The sequence below is a fragment of the Rutilus rutilus genome, assembly GCF_951802725.1.
Source record: "Rutilus rutilus genome assembly, chromosome: 9".
Taxonomy (NCBI): Eukaryota; Metazoa; Chordata; class Actinopteri; order Cypriniformes; family Leuciscidae; genus Rutilus; species Rutilus rutilus.
In genome coordinates this window covers 14,738,432-14,756,568 of record NC_140223.1, presented here as the reverse complement: position 1 = coordinate 14,756,568, position 18,137 = coordinate 14,738,432, and the positions used below count along the sequence as shown (strand labels likewise).

Sequence of the window (18,137 nt, the reverse complement as noted above, 5' to 3'; positions counted from 1 at the left end):
ATAAAAGTATAGAATATAATAGCATATTTCTAATAGGGGCTCATTGTAACGCAGTGTGACAACATGCCCCACCTGCACAACTGGGATTTTAACCCGGCTAGTGTCTTCTGCTAGTTAGCGAAGCATTAAAGAACTATCTCAACTGTTAAATAACATATTGGAGATTAAAATAATATCAGATTTGTCTCATTTTAAATAAACACAAAAAATAGAGATGAAAAATTAACTTAAGAAATTTACTTTTTGCAATTTTTTCTCTACATAGTGTTGATATGGCAACTAGTAAATACACCAAGTTTCCTCATGCTAGCATGTGTGGAAGTATTTAAAACAAGTGTGTTACTAGCCCCATGTTACGTTGTGCCCCGCGCTCCCCTATTGTGGGAACATTACTTTTAAATGTTCTCAGAAGTTTAGAACCATCTGAAAAAAAGTAATAGTTGTACGTTTAAACATTAGACTAACACCCAGTTAAAATGTATCAGAAAAACGTTCCATGAATTATAGAAATAACATTTTTGTACTAATGTTTTGATTATTAGGCTCTACATTTATTCATTTAGCAGATGCTTTTGACCAAAGCGGCACACAATTGAGAAAACAACAAACGATTCATCTTAAAGAGGCAATAAACACGAGAAGTGCTTGTAGTTCCAGCCATCGCTCAGGGCTGTGTTTCTTAAAAGCATTGTGAGGTAAGTTGATCTTGGAGAACATTGGTGACAATGGTCAAGTCAGTCACCTTTATTTATATAGCGCTTTTTACAATACAGATTGTTTCAAAGCCGCTTTACAGTGATAACAGAAAAATAATGAAGAAAGAAGAAAATAGCATCATAGTCCATCTTAAGTAAGTTCAGTGATGGTTCATTTTTGTTGTAAAAAAGTTATTAATTTAGTTCACTTATATATAGCCGCTCTGGAAAAAAAAGTGATGTCATCGTCTAGCTCAGTTCATATAATGGTGTCGATGCAGGCAGATCAATAATATTGTTGCATCTTCACGATCAACTTGGGCTCACGATGCTTTTGGGAAATGCATCCCAGGACAGTTAAAGCTAGAATGGGGAGGGATTAAGAGGTAGAGCGACAAAGGAATATGGTGAAGTAGTAGATTGGGAAATAGCATTTTGGAAGGGTTGGGAAGATCATTCCACCAGCAAGGTACACTGAACGAAAACGTTCTTGAGAGTGATTTTGTGCCTCTCTGTGGTACCACGAGGTGCCGCTGGTCTATTAAAGACCAGATAACATTTAACAAAGGTTATGTTAACATTACTGGAAGAACGATTGTTCATAACTTTGAAAGAACCTTGCCAGAACGTTAAGGAAGTTCTGAGTACGTTCCCTGTTGGGTAGCAATCAGGCTTTGATGCTGAACAAACAATTCTGATGTCTGTCCCTAAAAGCTATAACACCATTTCTACATCAGATGCCACCATTGTTGCATCGCACCTCAACAGCTAGAAGCTGTCCACACAGGACATGACAAAGCGACCGTTGCAAATTCATTTGTTCTTTGTAGTGCAATCACTTGGAGTCATCAAAATTGGACGGGCATCAGTTTACTGTCGGGAATTTGTAATTCTCAAGACAAGTTCTGTCTGTAACTTCTTCCCTCAGCAACTGGCTTCATGTTTTTGGTCTATCTAAGACCAGATCTTTAAAGGGGGTTGAATCACACATTCTCCTCAACACCACATAACACAGGTAAAACCACCATGACCAGTGGACCGCCTTTACACAACCTTACTATTATGGTGTCGCTTGATTCTCAATGAGAAGATTGTTCACTGGTGATTTAATGGCCTACAGCTGAGATAAAGTCTAGACAAAATATTTTCTTGGCTTATCTTCATGGTAACCTCCTGACCTTTTTGGCCGTAGGAAGTGATTTAGACCTCAGTTAGATGCTTTTAAATCTCAGGAGCACATACAGGACTATTGCTTGCTATTTTTCCATACATTGAAAGGGAATAGCAAAAAAATGAGTTCCTATATAAATAAAATAATTATGTTTGATTAATTTCACAAGTTCAGGATAAATCATCTTCATCATCTGTTCATGCTGACAAAGTTCTAATATAAAAACACATATTAACCCAAGATGAAACTCTTCCATTTCAAAGGCTATTTGAATTATCCAAGAGCATTTAAAAAAGGTAAAAGTATCAGTACTGTGAAGAATTGTAATATGTATAGATATGTTTAAAAAGAATTAGCAACGCCTGTGAGAATGAGTTTCGGCAGTGTCCTTTCGCCTCATATTGTCCTCTTACATTACAAAGCGGTTCCGGTGAGTATATAAACACTGAACATTCCTGATCACTGACTGTCACATTCTGAAACATTTCAAACTTGGATTACCGTGTGCTTTATGTGATGAACCAAATATGTAACCAAGCTGGTTCTGGAAAAGTAAAAGCATAGTTCCAAAACAGTGAGAACAGCAATAAAATAAGGTTCTTTTGTTTATAAAGTTCATAATTTTGCTTTATTATATGACTCAAATCTCCTAAAAATGTCCAGGTCATAAAAATAATCTTAGGTTGAGCACAACTGACCTGCATGATTGCATGGAGGAGGGCTAGAAAAAACACTGACCGCTGTGAAGCAACCGTGGAGGTTTATGCTGTCCTGTCATGCAAATTACTGGTTAGTTTCCCTGAGAATTTCTGCAGTATCAGCCCTGAGCAATTTCTCAGTTCTCACACTTTCGTGAGACTCAAACAGATTTTATAAAATTCAAATCATGTAAATTTGCTTGAACGGTGACTTTATGTAATTCAATGCTAATCTGAATAAATTCTACACTGAATTAACACAATGTAATATCTTTAATAAACATTTCAACTAGAGAGTATTGGCCATATAGGCTAACACTTGGTGTAACATACATTATTAATCTGAATAAATTAGCATGCACTGTGTATTTTCATCTTGATGTAACAGACTAACAGAGCTAAACATAACTAAACAGAGCAAAGAGACTGTGGTTTAACAGAAATAGAAGTGATTTGAAAGGTGAAAAGTTCACAAAATGACCTTTTCAAATGTGCTGAAGCCTTACTCTTGGAAGTGTATTTTTATATGCTGTACGTCTTGACATTTAAATATTCAGTTACTATTTAACATCTCTGCTTCAGCCGTCCACATTCAGAATAACAACATTAGAAACTGAACAATAGGCTGATAGAAACATGTGACTGAATAATGAAATGGTTATAAGTACATGATAATAATAATCCATTAGACGAAAAAGAGGAAATTCTTATTAACCTAAAGGTTAACTAAAAAAATCCAGAATTGTCCTATTTATTGCCGAGTCATGATTAATAGACTATTGCAAGTATGATTACTCAACAACAGTAGCCTATCATTTATTCAGCAAAACCTAGTTAAAAGACTATAAGGTTTGGAACACCCACGCATACAGACTACACAAAGACATACAGACATCGACAAAGGATCTGAACTTCACAGTCTGTTCATTTCATTGTCCAGACATCGGTACAACAAAGAGAATGTAAAATCTGATATTCTTTCAAGTTCCACCACATTGTAACCGACTTAGTCTGTTAGATAACGAAAGAGCCCTTACCATGATATTTGTTTCTGTCTGCTGCCCTCTTGTGGCTGATGGCAAAAAATAAAATAAAACAATTCTCTTACAAGTGATAATTTCAGCGTATTAACTCTATACAAGATCACATAATTGTATTGATTAATAGCCTACATTTAAAATTATTTTCATGCTAAACTTTTATAATGCGTAAAAAGTGTTGTTGCTCTTTGCATTTCACTTACAACTCATTGAACTGTTCTCGGACAATTGCATCTTGAAATTATTTAAATTAATATGTTGAGAACACAAGGGTTAAAGTTTATGTTGCCTAAGGGCAACACTATGCATTATAGGATTAACATAACACAAAAATCTGCGACTCTGGTGGGACTCGAACCCACAACCTTTGAATTGCCTCATTCAACCTAGAAGTCCAATGCGCTATCCATTGCGCCACAGAGCCCGCCCACTTCAACAGATGGACCACGTCATGGTTCTTCTTCAGGCTTTTGCCTGTCCTGCATTGAGTTTGCATGCTCTGTCTGTGAGCAGGAATGACAGGTCCTCGGGTCTCCCTCTGCACAATGTAACCTGGTTCAAAATGCAGACGCACTGTCATAGTCTCCAAACACCAGCCCAAAAATCCCACAAAATGACCCAATGGATTGCAAGACGCGGATTGTTTCGCGAATGTTGTTCATTCTTGGATTGACCGGGCGTTTTATAAGGCACCGCTGGGATTCGAACCCAGGATCTCCTGTTTACTAGACAGGCGCTTTAACCAACTAAGCCACGGCGCCAACCCATGAGCAATTTACAGGGGGGAGCACCTCAAAATCAAACCTGGCGAGGTGACTAGCTTGTGGAAAAAGCACTAGAGCGCTTGAAAGTGTTTGAGAACTGAAAAGAGGTAGGCCTACTAACCTAGGTAGGCAATACCTTGAACAGGTAGCCTCCATTAGGCCTACAGGAGAGAAATACAGTCCACTTGTATACAATGGGAGAAATCGCAACCATCAATATGGCAATTAAAAGATCCAATCGCATTTTTCATTGCTGCATGGACTGTTTGCTTACTCTACACGTGCACATTAGCTGGACCTGGACCATATCTTGACTTGGACAGACAAACATTTATAAGCAAAGTTATTTTAATACAAAGTTATAATGAAAGTAGCCTAGTCTAAATGTTTTAGCCTATCTGATGGTGCTAGAGGTTTTGGCGGGAAACCCTCAAATAGGTCTGGGGACAATATTGTACTCCATTTTGCTAACAAATAAATTTCTCTAACAAAAACAACATAAGCTGCAGTTTATAATTCCAACATTCATTCTAATCACATAGGCTATAGGCTACATATATGCTACTTCTAATCTATAAATTAATTTAATAAATTCACACAAAAAATGTAGATCTTTCTTTGCAAAGCTGAACAGCGACATGTCGCTACATTTAATATTAGGCTATATATTATAATGTTATGTATTAATGTTAATTGAAATACTTTTGTAGCATTATAAATATATTTACCTTCACTTTTGAATAATCCAATGGATCCTTGCTGAATAAAAATGTTAATTTATTTTTAATCTTACTGACCCCGAACTTTTGAATGCTACATATGGGGTAGGCCTAAAACCACTATATGGTACAACCCAGAACTTTTTGCAAGGGATGACAAAAATTATGAAAACAAATATGTTAATTGAGTGCAAAACGTTTCTAAACGCTTTTTTTTATTTTTATTAAAGATAATAAAATATATGGCATTTTTGCAGCGTTTGCGTGTTTAAGGCCTACCTTTAAAAACAGATGACCAAACCCTAACAGTCAATAACATGTATAATAACATGTTAACCACATTATTAAAAGAGATGCATGGTAACAATCGTATTATAGTGCCGTATACAGACATATAACCCTGGGGCTGTAGGGGGCGTTTGCTACCCCTCTTTCCTGGTTTTGGAGAGGACAGACCGGGGGATTGGAGGAGACGGATCATCTGTATGCAGTTCCCAGCGCTTCCGTCGGTCGGAGAAGGAATATCCTTCCGTTTATAGAAAGTTGGAAACTGTACGCGATAGATGAATATTTCTCTGCCTCCGGTTTCCTTTCGTTTTTCTTATTCTTGCATTTAACTTATAAACGCATTTCAAACTTCTTTGTCTCAGGAAGAGAGCGCTTTACATTCACAGTAACGTCTTGAGGTAAGAAGCACACGTTTGTTTGTAGCAACAGTGTTACGGAGCACGGATATGATTTTGGAAGGATGGAATGGAGATGAACGTGGATTAAAGAATGTATCTTTTGTTCTTAAAATGTGACGTTTGGAATGTTTATGTACAGAGATGAGTCATAAAACTCATTAAGCAGCTACAGTATTCAATACATCTTATATTCTTTATTACTATGTAGCCTAGTGTATAAGCTACACATATTACACCAAAAATAGACAAAAAAGAGGCACCACAAACAAGGTCAAACACGGTTTGTCACAAATTATGTGTTTTTCTTTGTTCTCAGATTGACTTTGGGATTAACGAAATACAGATTAGTGAGTCATCATCACCCATGCCGCTATTTAGTGACCAAGTAGGCAACTATTTAAAACTAACTAGTTCCTACATATTCGTTGTTCGATGACGGTCAAATTTACACATAAGCTGAACTAAAATAAATATCCTTTTTTTTTTATTCATGCAAGTCTCCCTCTCTAGAGCCTCATTCTGAGCAGCCATTACTCATTCCTTCTTTAATGGTGTGTGCCATGTTACAAAACGCCAAGCTGTGATTCATAACTTTGTGGTTCTCCTGCAGGAACATCATCATGAGTGTACTGCCCCCTGTACGAAAAGACCGCATTATCGGCCAGCTTCCTAAGGTAGGCTACATGTTTTACACACAATGCACTGATGGTCGTGCTTGTTCTGAAATTCCTCCACTGGCCCATTTCCTCAAGTGCTTCCTGAAGTAATGAGTGTTAATATTCACTCCTGTTGTAGTGCTTCAGCAAAGGCGCTGCTTTGAACACAGAGAATGAATTCCACAGCAAGGTGAAGACGGCCTGTCAGCAGCAGAGGACAGGAACCGTGGGGTGAGAAGTTATCTTTTGTTTTGCTGAATCAGTGGTTTATGCAGCATTGTTTTATCCTGTGCTTTTTGTCCAGTAGGTTTAAAATCTCCAAGGTCATTGTAGTGGGTGATCTGGCAGTGGGGAAAACCTGTTTGATTAATAGGTGAGTAAAGTTGCAGAATTAACAGATTACGTCAAAGCAGGCAGCTAGCTTTTAGTTAGTGTTTGGCTGAATATAGTAATTGGAAACACTTTATAATAAGGTCTCATTTGTTAACATTAGTTAATGTATTAACTAACGTGAACTAAAAATGAGCAATACATAACAGTATTTATTAAAATTTGTCAACGTTAAATGAATAAAAAATAAAGTCGTTCATCGTTTGTTCATGCAAACAAATAAAAATGTATTATAATAATGTATTAATAAATGTTAAAATGAACTAAGATTAATAAATGCTGTTGAAGTATTGTTCATTCTTAGTTTGTTAAAGCTGCAGTCCGTAACTTTTTTGGGTTAAAAATTATCCAAACAAAATTTTTGAGCAAGTACATAACCAGCCAGTGTTCAAAACTATCAGCTTGCCTTAGCTCGATTCAAAACGGTAAGCTTGTAATAATTCCAGTGGTACTGGTGGATTTCCGCGGGAAATTCGAGCATGTCTTTGCGTCATTACGTCACATCTGTAGACAAAAAGAAGGAGTCTCGGCTAGTAGGCTATATTGCGTGTGAGGATGTTGGTGGTGGAGATTTATAGCCTTTTCTCACAGCACTTGATATAATGAAACTTGTCAATTTGATGGCGGATCCAGAAAGGTTCAAACGACAATCACCAGTGACAACTAGAGATTCACCCGTTGTAAAACGCAAAAGACTTCGGACTTCGGACTGGCTACAGAAAAAAAGAGACTGCAACTGGGCCCTTGCGAAAACAAGGATAAATATCGGAAGGGCATTAAATGTAGTCACGTAGTAATTATGAATTAGTTATTCATAATTCTGTGAATAACTGCCATTGCAGATTTCGAACAGAGATGGCGACAAAGAGGAAAAACTACGGACTGCAGCTTTAACTAAAGTTGATAACTAATGTTAACTAATGAAACCTTATTGTAAACTGTTACCTAGTAATTTAATCTTTTTAAACTTTTTTTCTTTAGATTTTGCAAAAATGTCTTTGACAAGAATTACAAGGCCACCATTGGTGTGGACTTTGAGATGGAGAGGTTTGAAGTTCTTGGGGTCCCCTTCAGTCTACAACTGTGAGTTTGACCCAAATTTTATGACAGCCTAATTATTTCTAAACAAGTTATTTATACAGCTATATTTTTTGTTTTCATTTTTGAGGTGGGACACTGCAGGACAGGAGAGATTTAAATGCATTGCCTCTACATACTACCGAGGAGCTCAGGGTAAGGAATGGTTCACCAGAAAATAACATTAAGGCATTAAATCCGGATACATTTGAAAACGGCGTTTTCGTTTATAAACGCTCTCCGTCCACACTAGCGTTTTCAGGCGTTTTCGGATGTTTCATTTTGGATGAGAAACTTTTGAAAAACGCCTGAAAACGCTAAATTCACCTTACTGCGCATGCGTAAAACCCCACAAAAGATCACTGATAAGATTCAGATGGAAAAATAAATAATGAAGTTATCGCGCAATTCTTCTGACAGGATAATTTTATTTAGTAAAATATCTCACCATTCACTGATGCGGTCCAGGTCGCACGCAGTCACCATATGTTTGGTCTAAAACGCAACTGCTCTCATGTTTTGCCGCAGGACAGCGAATGTGAGGAAATTCTGTCATCTTTGCAGGACTGTGATATGAAGAGTGTGCAATGTAGAATATTTTTAGCAACAGTGTGAACATAAACATGAATATCTATTGGTACAATATGTGTCACATGACTACATACGTCATCGTTTTTAAATACCACCGGTTTCACAGTCCACACTACAATGTGAAAACGCCGTTTTCAAATGTATCCACTTTGGAGTGCGTTTTCATAAACTTCATTTTCATTAATAAAAACGCCGTCTCAGTGTGGACGGAAGGCCAAAACAGAGAAAAATATACGTTTTCTAACGAAAACGTATTAGTGTGGACATAGCCTAAATAATACAAACAAACAATATAATTGTTTAACTAATATTTTTATTCCATTTTTTTTTTTTTTTTTGTAAAGTATTTTTATTGAGCACCAGTGATACAGGGCATGTACAAATACATGAATACAAAAGGCAACAATTGTAGAAACAATGCTCACATTTTCTAATAGTAACAACCCTCCCCTCCCCTCCCTCGGAACATGGGACATTCATCCAAGGCAAAAAATTATAAATTAAGACAGAAATAATTAAAAAAAAAAAAAAAAAAAAAAGTCATTAGCAAAGAAGAAGTATACACACAGACTCACTGCAACTAAGGCTGCACACTTCACAGGACATTTGATTCACATGGGTAAATAAATATCAAAGTAACAAGTAAGCAAGAGGGGCTGCTAATTGATACTAAGTGGGCATAGTCTTAAGTTTGTTCAGGTGTGACAGTACTGGGTTCCAGACATAGAAGAATTTGTCCCTGGACCCTCTCAGTGTGTATTTTATTTTTTCTAATTGTATGAATTGCATTAGGTCACTAAGCCATAAAGATACTTTAGGTGGATTGTTTGACTTCCAGTGTAATAAAATCCTTCTACGTGCAAGCAATGTTGTGAACGCAATTATGTTTTTATAATTTTTCCTTAGTGTAGAGTATCTTCTATCTGTAATACCGAAAATGGCCATTGCAGCGTTAGGTTGGAGGTCGATGTTAAGAGCCTCTGACAAGGTTTTGAAAATCATAGACCAGTAGGTCGTGAGGGCTGGACACAGCCAGAACATATGGGTTAAGTTGGCAGGAGTGTTACGACACCTGTCACAGCTATCATCTATGTTAGGATATATTTTAGCCAATTTCACTTTCGAGTAATGAATGCGGTGTAGAATTGTGAATTGAATTAAGCTCAACTTGGCACAGGAAGTGCTGTCATTTACTCTTAGTAGAGCGTTGTCCCAAATGTCCTCCTCTAATTCTAGTTCCTCCCCTAATTCATTCACCCAGTCTGCTCTAATCTTTGCAAGATTTGTGCTTTTAAGACTGGTTATCTGGCCATATATCCTTGAAATATTTTTGGGGGAATTGACTGCGGGTTCTAACAAATTCTCTAAGCCCGAGGGTGGTGGTGTGTATGGAAAGTTAGAAAAATGATGCTGAAGGAAGTGGCGGATTTGAAAGTAACGAAATAGGCTAGACCGGGGTAGACTAAATCTGTGCGACAAATCATCAAAGTTTGCAGTTTGTGAGTTTGTGTACAAGTCTTTAAAATAGAGAATGCCTCGCCTTTGCCAAAGAGTGAATTCAGAGTCTAGCATTGCCTGGGGGAAAAGGTGATTATTGTGTATGGGACTTAAATGAAAAATGTTTTCACATTTAAAGTTCTGTCTAAGTTGAAACCAAATTTGAAGGGTATTTATGACTACTGGATTGTTAGTGTATTTCATAATAGGGGCGGGCAGGCTGGAGGTGACCAGGGCTTTAAGAGATGTTGAGGTGCAAGATGCAGCCTCAAAGAGACACCAGTCTATGTCAGGGGTGTGTAGCCAATGTATGATTTTTTGAACATTTGCGGCCCAATAATAGTAGCAAAGATATGGAAAAGCTAAGCCACCTTGGTTTTTAGGTCTTTGTAGTAATTCTAACCGTATTCTAGGCTTTTTCCCATCCCATAAAAATGAGATAAAAGCTTTATCGAGGGACTTAAAAAAAGATTTAGGGAGATAAAGTGGGATACACTGAAATAGATAAAGAAATTTGGGGAGTATATTCATTTTGATACAGGTCACCTTCCCTGCCAAGGATAGATGAAGTGAGTTCCATTTCCTTAGGTCTAATTTAGTTTTTTCAAAGAGCTGACAGAAGTTTTCTTGATAGAGGTGCTGCATGTCCCTTGTAATATTAATACCCAAGTATTTAAAGCCATTTTTAGACATTTGGAATGGTAAAACATCATCTTGTATTTGAAGAGCCAGATCATTAACAGGATAACATTCACTCTTACTAAAGTTCAATTTGTACCCAGAGAAAGCCCCAAATTTCCTCAAAGCATGGGTAATATGAGGGGAGCCCAGAGCAGGGTCTGATACATATAATAATAAATCATCTGCGTATAGAGATACTCTATGCTCCCCCCCCCCCCCCCCCCCCCCCCCCCCCCCCCTCTGTGTATTCCACTAATTGATGGTAAAGTGTTGAGTGTAATAGATAAGGGCTCTATGGCCAAGGCAAATAGAAGTGGGCTGATTGGACAGCCCTGGCGAGTACCCCTTGACAGCTGGAAATAGTGTGAATGTTTTCCATTTGTTACTACAGAAGCTTTTGGTGAGCTGTACAGAAGCTTAATCCATGAAATGAAGTTAGGGCCATAATCAAACTTCTTTAAACATGCCAATAAGTATCCCCACTCCACCCTGTCAAATGCCTTCTCTGCATCAAGTGCGATAACCACCTCAGGGACCACACTGGATACAGGAGAGTAAATTATACTTAAAAGTCGACGGATGTTTGTAAATGAGTGCCGCCCTGAAATAAAACCAGTTTGGTCAGCAGAAATCACGTCATGTATTGTGGTTTCTAGGCGTAAGGCAAGAGCTTTGGCCAAAATATTTTTATTCCATTTTAATACATTATTTAATGTAACATAATATTAATGTTAGTAACGGGCAATTTTAGGATTTCAATATTAGGGGGGCACAATAACAAATTTTAGCAATTTTATTGCACTGAAATACAAAGTATAGCAAGAGTAGGAAAAGTCATAAAGTCTCATGCCAAAAATAAATAAACAAGCCCAGATTTTACAATGGATGAGAAACCATCTTGAATTGCTCCCGCATCATATTATGTAAACTGCATTTATGACAAAGAACTACACAGATGCTGATATTATAACAATCTATCAATAAATGCACATACGTTGTCCTCTGCCTCTGACTGTACGGATTGAAGAACAGACTAAAATGCGGGGCTGAGCCAAAGCCTGTCGCCGGTTTCATGAGTTTTAAAGGGGACTGAGGCGATCACAAATTAATGTACATATTACGGACTTAATTGCAAATTTGTAGGGGGGCTGGGTGGAAATTTAGGGGGGCTAAAACCCTCCTAAAATAGGCCTAGTGATGACTCTGGTTAGTAATAATAATGTATACGTTTCTTTTCCCATTGACATTTTTTGCTCTAAATTTTGAGATACAACAATTAATATTCTTTTTAATTTCCTGTTTCCAGCTGTAATCATTGTGTTTGATTTGACGGATGTTGCTTCACTGGAACATACAAGGTAATTTTTTTTCCCAAAATATTGCAGTTTTTATTACAAATGATTGATCCACGTGCATCAGTATTTTTTTTTAATTAATATGCCTTCATTAACGTCTCCTCCCCCTCGCAACAATATTTCTTTTCTGATGACGTTTGCACCAGTGTGAGGGTTGAGCAATAATCCCTCACCTCCAGCAATCTGTCACTCACATGATATCACAGCAATTAGAAAACAACCACGATCCAATCAATATACATCTCAATAGGGAAGAAAAGATGATTTTTTCCATTTCATTCTTGCTTCACACATTGAAATGTATCATCCTCTTCTAAAGGCAATGGCTAGAGGATGCAATGAAAGAGAATGATCCTACAAGTGTATTGCTTTTCTTGGTTGGCACAAAGAAAGATCTGAGTGTGAGTGACCATTTTTATTTTATATCAACATTATATTATTTTATAATTCATAATTGTAAATAAGTTACATATATGACTCCGTAAATATGTTTTATATTAAAGTTCAAGGCCAGCATAATGCAATATATGTGTATATTTATGTAAAACCAATGTGTCTTTCCTGCAGTCTCCTGCACAGTATACACTAATTGAGCAGGATGCCATAAAACTGGCAGATCAGATGAAAGCAGAGTACTGGGCTTTGTCCGCTTTGTCTGGTGAGTTCTTAACTAAAGACAAATACTATAGATTAGTATATTTTAATGGGATTTGCAGTTTCAATTTTGCAGTCATATTAAGTATTTGGGAAACCTTAGATCAGCGTTGCTACTGTTAATGTCGTTAAATTATTGTTTTTGTGTCTGTAGGGGAGAATGTGAGAGAGTTTTTCTTCAGAGTGGCGTCTTTAACATTTGAGGCCAATGTACTGGCAGAACTGGAGAAAAGTGGATCCAGACGGATTGGGGAAGTTGTTCGTAAGTACAATAAGGACATTATTCAATCCATGGAATTTGATTGCATCATGAAAAGTTGGCAATGATACTATTGGTTCCTTGCCTGGGCTGTCTGAATTCATTAAAGAAAGTCATTTCAGAGGATGAAAAAGTTATTACATTTTTATAAAAGGTTATGAAACAGTGGTTTTCTGTAGAACAGCGTGGACTGATGAATAGTACATATAATCAATATTGCATTTGCATTTAAATAAAACATGTAAACTTTTTTTTTATCTACACAGAAATCAACAGCAACTCAAATAACCTGTACGCAACTTCCAAGAAGAAACAGCCTAACTGTTGTCAGTAAAGACTGACATTGTGAAAATGCAAACATTTGCACCAAAAAATAAGGGTACTACCAAAGCAAAACATGCACGCAAACTTACATGTTTGTACGTACATAGGGAGAATATAAAAAGTGGGATGGAGAACCACAGCAGTGTGGTTTATTATTCATAGAGTGTAACTGAATATCCGCTGGATAAAAGAAAACATTCCTTTGGTGGACAGCCTGAGGTTTGCATTTTTTGTGGCAAAGGCGGTATTCTGTTTTCCCAAGACTTCTATGCACAATTTATGCATAATAGTTATCAGTGATTAATTATTATATTGTGTTAATTACAAAGACATTTTTCATTTCACATTTTTGCTAAGTTTACCGTCAGCACTGATTTTAAAAGGTACATAAGAGGATCATGCATGAGTTGCACAAAAAGCAATAAACAGTGATAATTGTATTTTTCTATATAAAGAATCCTGTTTATGAAAAGGGTCATTTATCTTGAAGTTATATAGGAATTCATTCATATAGCTTCAAAATGAATTTTGCTATAAAGACTTTATAAGTGTTAGGACATGTATACATAGTTTTCTGTGATTGACATTTTTATTCTAAATAAAATGCTTTTCCTTTTTCTTAAATGAGCCGTTTATTTATTTAAAAACCTCTCACAATAAATAAAAGAGGTTGTTTTTTCCAAAAGTCCTAATATTAACAGTATTGTCATGTTACAGGGTGTCTTAATTCACCCTTACAAAAATGAAAGCCTTAAAAATGTCTTAAATCAGAGTTTATAATGTCATGCCATTAAATGTTGCATGCCTGGCAAAAAATGTATATCTTCCTTAGTATTTATGTCCTGTTTCCAATACAAATATCTAAACATCTTTAAATCAAGATTCATGTACTTGAGATACAAATGCAAAATTGAGTCTGGAAAAATGTAACAAAATTAAGCGAGTTTATGCTTTTTACTCATTGCGTTTCTCCTTTGACATTTACATTTAGGGAACATATTGACGGTTCCAGGTTTCCCTTCAATTTATTCTTTACATTTTTACAATTGACCTTAAAAAGGACTTTACAAATTCTTACATTCATCTTTATAAAACCTGCAAAAACCTTGTATTAATACTGTATAATTAATGTTTCATTTACATTAAATTCATCATTATTGATTTGAACTATTTTCACGTTAGTAATAGTTAGAAATCTGAGTTACAATCTGATAGTGACCTCTATTGGTAATTCTGTGTAACAATTAGAGAAGTCAGACTGTTTATAATGACCAATATGACTGAATGCTTAAAACACTAAGTGTGTAATGGATCAAATCCATTTAAGATTAGAAAGATCAATCCTCAATTGATCCATACATCTCCACACACAAAAATGCACAACCTCTGAATAATATCTCACATATTATGTTTCTCCAAATGATTCAAGGGCTGATTCTCCTTTGGTATTTCACATTTTTAAATGAATGTCAATATTTTCCTGATTTAAGTATTTAACCACTGAAGTTTTTAAAGACTCCAAGCATTGACTGTCTATCTGAGATTGCAGCTCATTTGGAATGCAGTGGGAATATTTATAGTTTTCCTTTAGCCACTTTCCTCCCTCGCTGTTTTCAATGGCCACAGCTGCAATGCCTACAAAGAATAGAGAAATAATAGCACTCATTTTAGCAAGTTAATCAAGACTACTGAAGTGATCCTAGTATCTATTCATTCGACAGCGGGAGCCATTACACCCTCTCACAGAAAGCAGCTGTTCAAATCCTTTGTGTTGTATCTTGCATACAGCAGCTAATGGCACAAGAATGTCAATAAACTCTCACCAGTCGCACTCCAGCTACATTATTTATTTTGATAGTGTCCTAAAGGGGAGAATCAATATCAAAGAAAGATATAACGGTTTTGGGTGGAGAGGGTCAGTGGATATGTTCACCATGTCTCAAAACATTTGTATTTGGTGTTTTATGCTTACCTACAACAGTAGCTCCTTGATTCTTCACCAGTTTGATAGCTGCTTTCATAGTTCCTCCAGTCTCAATCCACTGGTCTACTATAAGAACCCGTAGACCTGAAGTACATCATAACACATGTCAGAATTTCCCATTTTGATGTTATAGAACTAGATGTCATTGATGGAAAAAAATGGTTGAATACACAGTTCTGCAGTCATTATGTAGTACAGTGGAATTATATAGTAAAATAGGACAGCAGAGCTGATCAATAATTTATAAAACACTGCAAACATTATATTTAAAAAGATAACTAATTCGATTTTTCTGTTTCCATTATCAACCAGTCTTGAAAGTAAAGGTCTTTGTTGGCATTGATGGTTCCATGAAAAACCTTTATAGTGGAAAAAGGTTCTTTAGATTATTAAAATGTTCTTCAAACTAAGAAAATGGCTCTTTTAAGAACTGTTCACCGAAAGGTTCTTTGAGGAACTAAAATGGTTCTTCCTTGGCATTGCTGCGAAAACCCCCTTTTGGAATCTTTATTTTTTAAGAGTGGCATAGTGACATATACAAGTTTATGTACATCAGTACCTGGCTTTAACACATCAACACGCACTTCCATGCATTTCTGTTGTCCAGAGTAGTCGCTGTAGACCTGAGTGCGAGTTTCAACACACAAGTGTCCTGCTTTTCGAATGGCCAAAAATCCTTTTCCTAAAGTCATGGCCACAGCTGACCCTGAAATTGGAGGAGAAAGTACAAAATAAAATACAACTGTTTTTCAGTTATTCATTCATCTCAAACTAGTGATTAGATAGGCTAGTATATACATTTCATTAAGTCAGGCCGTGGAGTATATCCCACTCTATATTTAGCCTATTTGCCCAGGAGTAATATTTACTTTTCTTGGAACATGTGAACTGAGCTAAAAATATCATCTATCAAGTTCAGACTGTCTTACCCTTTACCAGCTACAAAAGTGAAAGTTTTATACCGAGGATGAAGCCCATGGCATCTATTCCAGCCACCAGGTCAATGGTCTCATTCTTGAATGGTTTTAGAAGATCTTTTACACAATCTGACAGTGCCTGGATCAGCCAGGAGTAACAGAAAACAGAGATCAGAGACTTTAAACAATAAAGCTCATGGTTGTCAATCACATTCTAGCAATGCTTACTTTACCTTCCAGACTTCAAGATACAAAGTTTCAAAGCTAGGTTGTTCAATAAAGTACATTGTACACTATAAGTGTTGCATGCAACACGAGGGATTGTTTACCTGTGAATTGCAATAGAGTCTTGATGGATCAAGCCATGCAAACTTCGGTCCCTTTGTGTTTGGTGCCATAAGAGACAAGTACCAGCCATATTCTCTCTTTTGGGGACCTGCTAAAACATCCATTCTGGAAAGACCACTAGACTTCTTAAAACTCACCCTGGTAACGACATGTAGCCAATTTGGTGTCAAGTTTAAGTAGTCTAAAAGGGGGCGTTTGCATGTCTCTTCCAGAGTAATCCATTAGCTCCAAATCAGACTCATAGGCACTGGGCAGTGTTTGTATTACTGTTAAAACAATGTCACTGTTTTTATAACACATCATTTTTTATTTTATTTGTCCTCTTATATTTCTAATGGGGTATCCTAAAATTATCCAATGAGAACTATAATGATAGCAAACTTTAGCCTAACTGTAAATGTGACTATTTGATAACTCACAACAATGGGTCATTACATGTCAAATCAATCATATTTTGGAAACTTCCCTGGCTCAAATTTTTGGAATTTGTTAATATTTTTTTTCCGAAGAAAGACAAAATAAACAGTGATGAAAGCCAAAATATTAAATCTAATGGATGTATATTGTATTCTCAATACGAATACAACCTACTAATCTGACTTCTTCACCACGGACAATTCAAACAACTTATCCCCTTGTCTGACTACACCCCTCGTCTACACCCATCGTCTGACCGGACGGGGTGGAGGTACTGGTCTTCTCATCTCAAACAATTGGAAATTGAATCCTTTACCACCTCTGTGTGAAAACAGCTCATTTGAATCACATTCAATTACCATCACTAGGCCTATTAAGATCCATTTTGTAGTTGTTTATCGTCCACCAGGTCAACTTGGCAGTTTCGTAGAGGATCTTGATGTGCTACTCTCATCCTTCCCGGAGGATAGTACCCCTCTCATAGTTCTTGGAGACTTCAACATTCACCTAGAAAAGCCTCAGGCTGCTGATTTCCACACTCTGCTTGCCTCATTCGACCTCAAACGAGTATCTACTGTGGCTACTCACAAATCAGGTAACCAATTAGACCTTATTTACACACGCCACTGCTCCACTGACCATACATTAGTCACTCCGCTGCACACCTCAGATCACTTCCTCCTCACTCTCAACCTCAACCTGCCTCAGAACACAACACACACTCCTCCACAGGTCACCTTTCGGCGAAACTTACGCTCACTCTCACCCTCTCGCCTATCCTCTTTGGTCTCATCCACACTTCCTCCACCTGATCAGCTCTCAACATTAGATACAAACAGTGCAACCGATACTCTTTTCTCCACTTTAACCTCCTGCTTGGACAACTTCTGCCCCCTCTCCTCCAGGCCCGCCCGTGCCACACCCTCTGCCCCCTGGTTATCTGATGTTCTTCGCGAACATCATTCTAAACTCACTGGTGCAGAGAGGAAGTGGTGCAAATCGAAAGATCCTACTGACCTTGGTCTTTATCAATCCCTCCTCTCTTCCTTCTCTGCTAATATCTCTACTGCTAAAATGACTTACTATCACAACAAAATTAACAATTCTTCTGACTCTCGCATGCTTTTCAAAACCTCCTCCCTTCTCAACCCTCCTCCTCCTCTTTCTTCATCAACAGCGGACGTTTTTGCCACATTCTTCATAAACAAAACAAC

General features: G+C 37.0%; 3 protein-coding genes across 4 annotated transcripts in view; 1 reads left to right on the top strand and 2 right to left on the bottom strand.

The window, feature by feature from the left end:
* The window catches only part of mrm3a (mitochondrial rRNA methyltransferase 3a), a 526,058-nt gene that overhangs the window by 308,862 nt on the left and 199,059 nt on the right, over nt 1–18,137 (bottom strand). The gene's annotated exons all lie outside the window — the stretch shown is intronic.
* On the top strand, nt 5,593–13,878 carry rab34a (RAB34, member RAS oncogene family a). 2 transcript variants are annotated; one of them, XM_084419302.1, is made up of 11 exons: nt 5,593–5,773; nt 6,384–6,447; nt 6,569–6,660; nt 6,737–6,802; nt 7,801–7,902; nt 7,988–8,052; nt 11,972–12,023; nt 12,340–12,421; nt 12,588–12,678; nt 12,829–12,936; nt 13,200–13,878. In XM_084419302.1, the coding sequence occupies exons 2-11, from the start codon at nt 6,394–6,396 to the stop codon at nt 13,265–13,267; spliced, it is 780 nt and encodes a 259-aa protein (XP_084275428.1). In that variant the 5' UTR covers nt 5,593–5,773; nt 6,384–6,393; the 3' UTR covers nt 13,268–13,878. The 2 variants fall into 2 exon arrangements, with proteins under 2 accessions (XP_084275428.1, XP_084275427.1); XM_084419301.1 differs by having other exon boundaries at nt 6,734–6,802.
* On the bottom strand, nt 14,642–16,655 carry LOC311297631 (adenine phosphoribosyltransferase). The gene is made up of 5 exons (XM_084420017.1): nt 16,488–16,655; nt 16,204–16,297; nt 15,801–15,947; nt 15,230–15,325; nt 14,642–14,892 (listed from the first exon to the last, which is right to left on the bottom strand). The coding sequence occupies exons 1-5, from the start codon at nt 16,608–16,610 to the stop codon at nt 14,708–14,710; spliced, it is 645 nt and encodes a 214-aa protein (XP_084276143.1). The 5' UTR covers nt 16,611–16,655; the 3' UTR covers nt 14,642–14,707.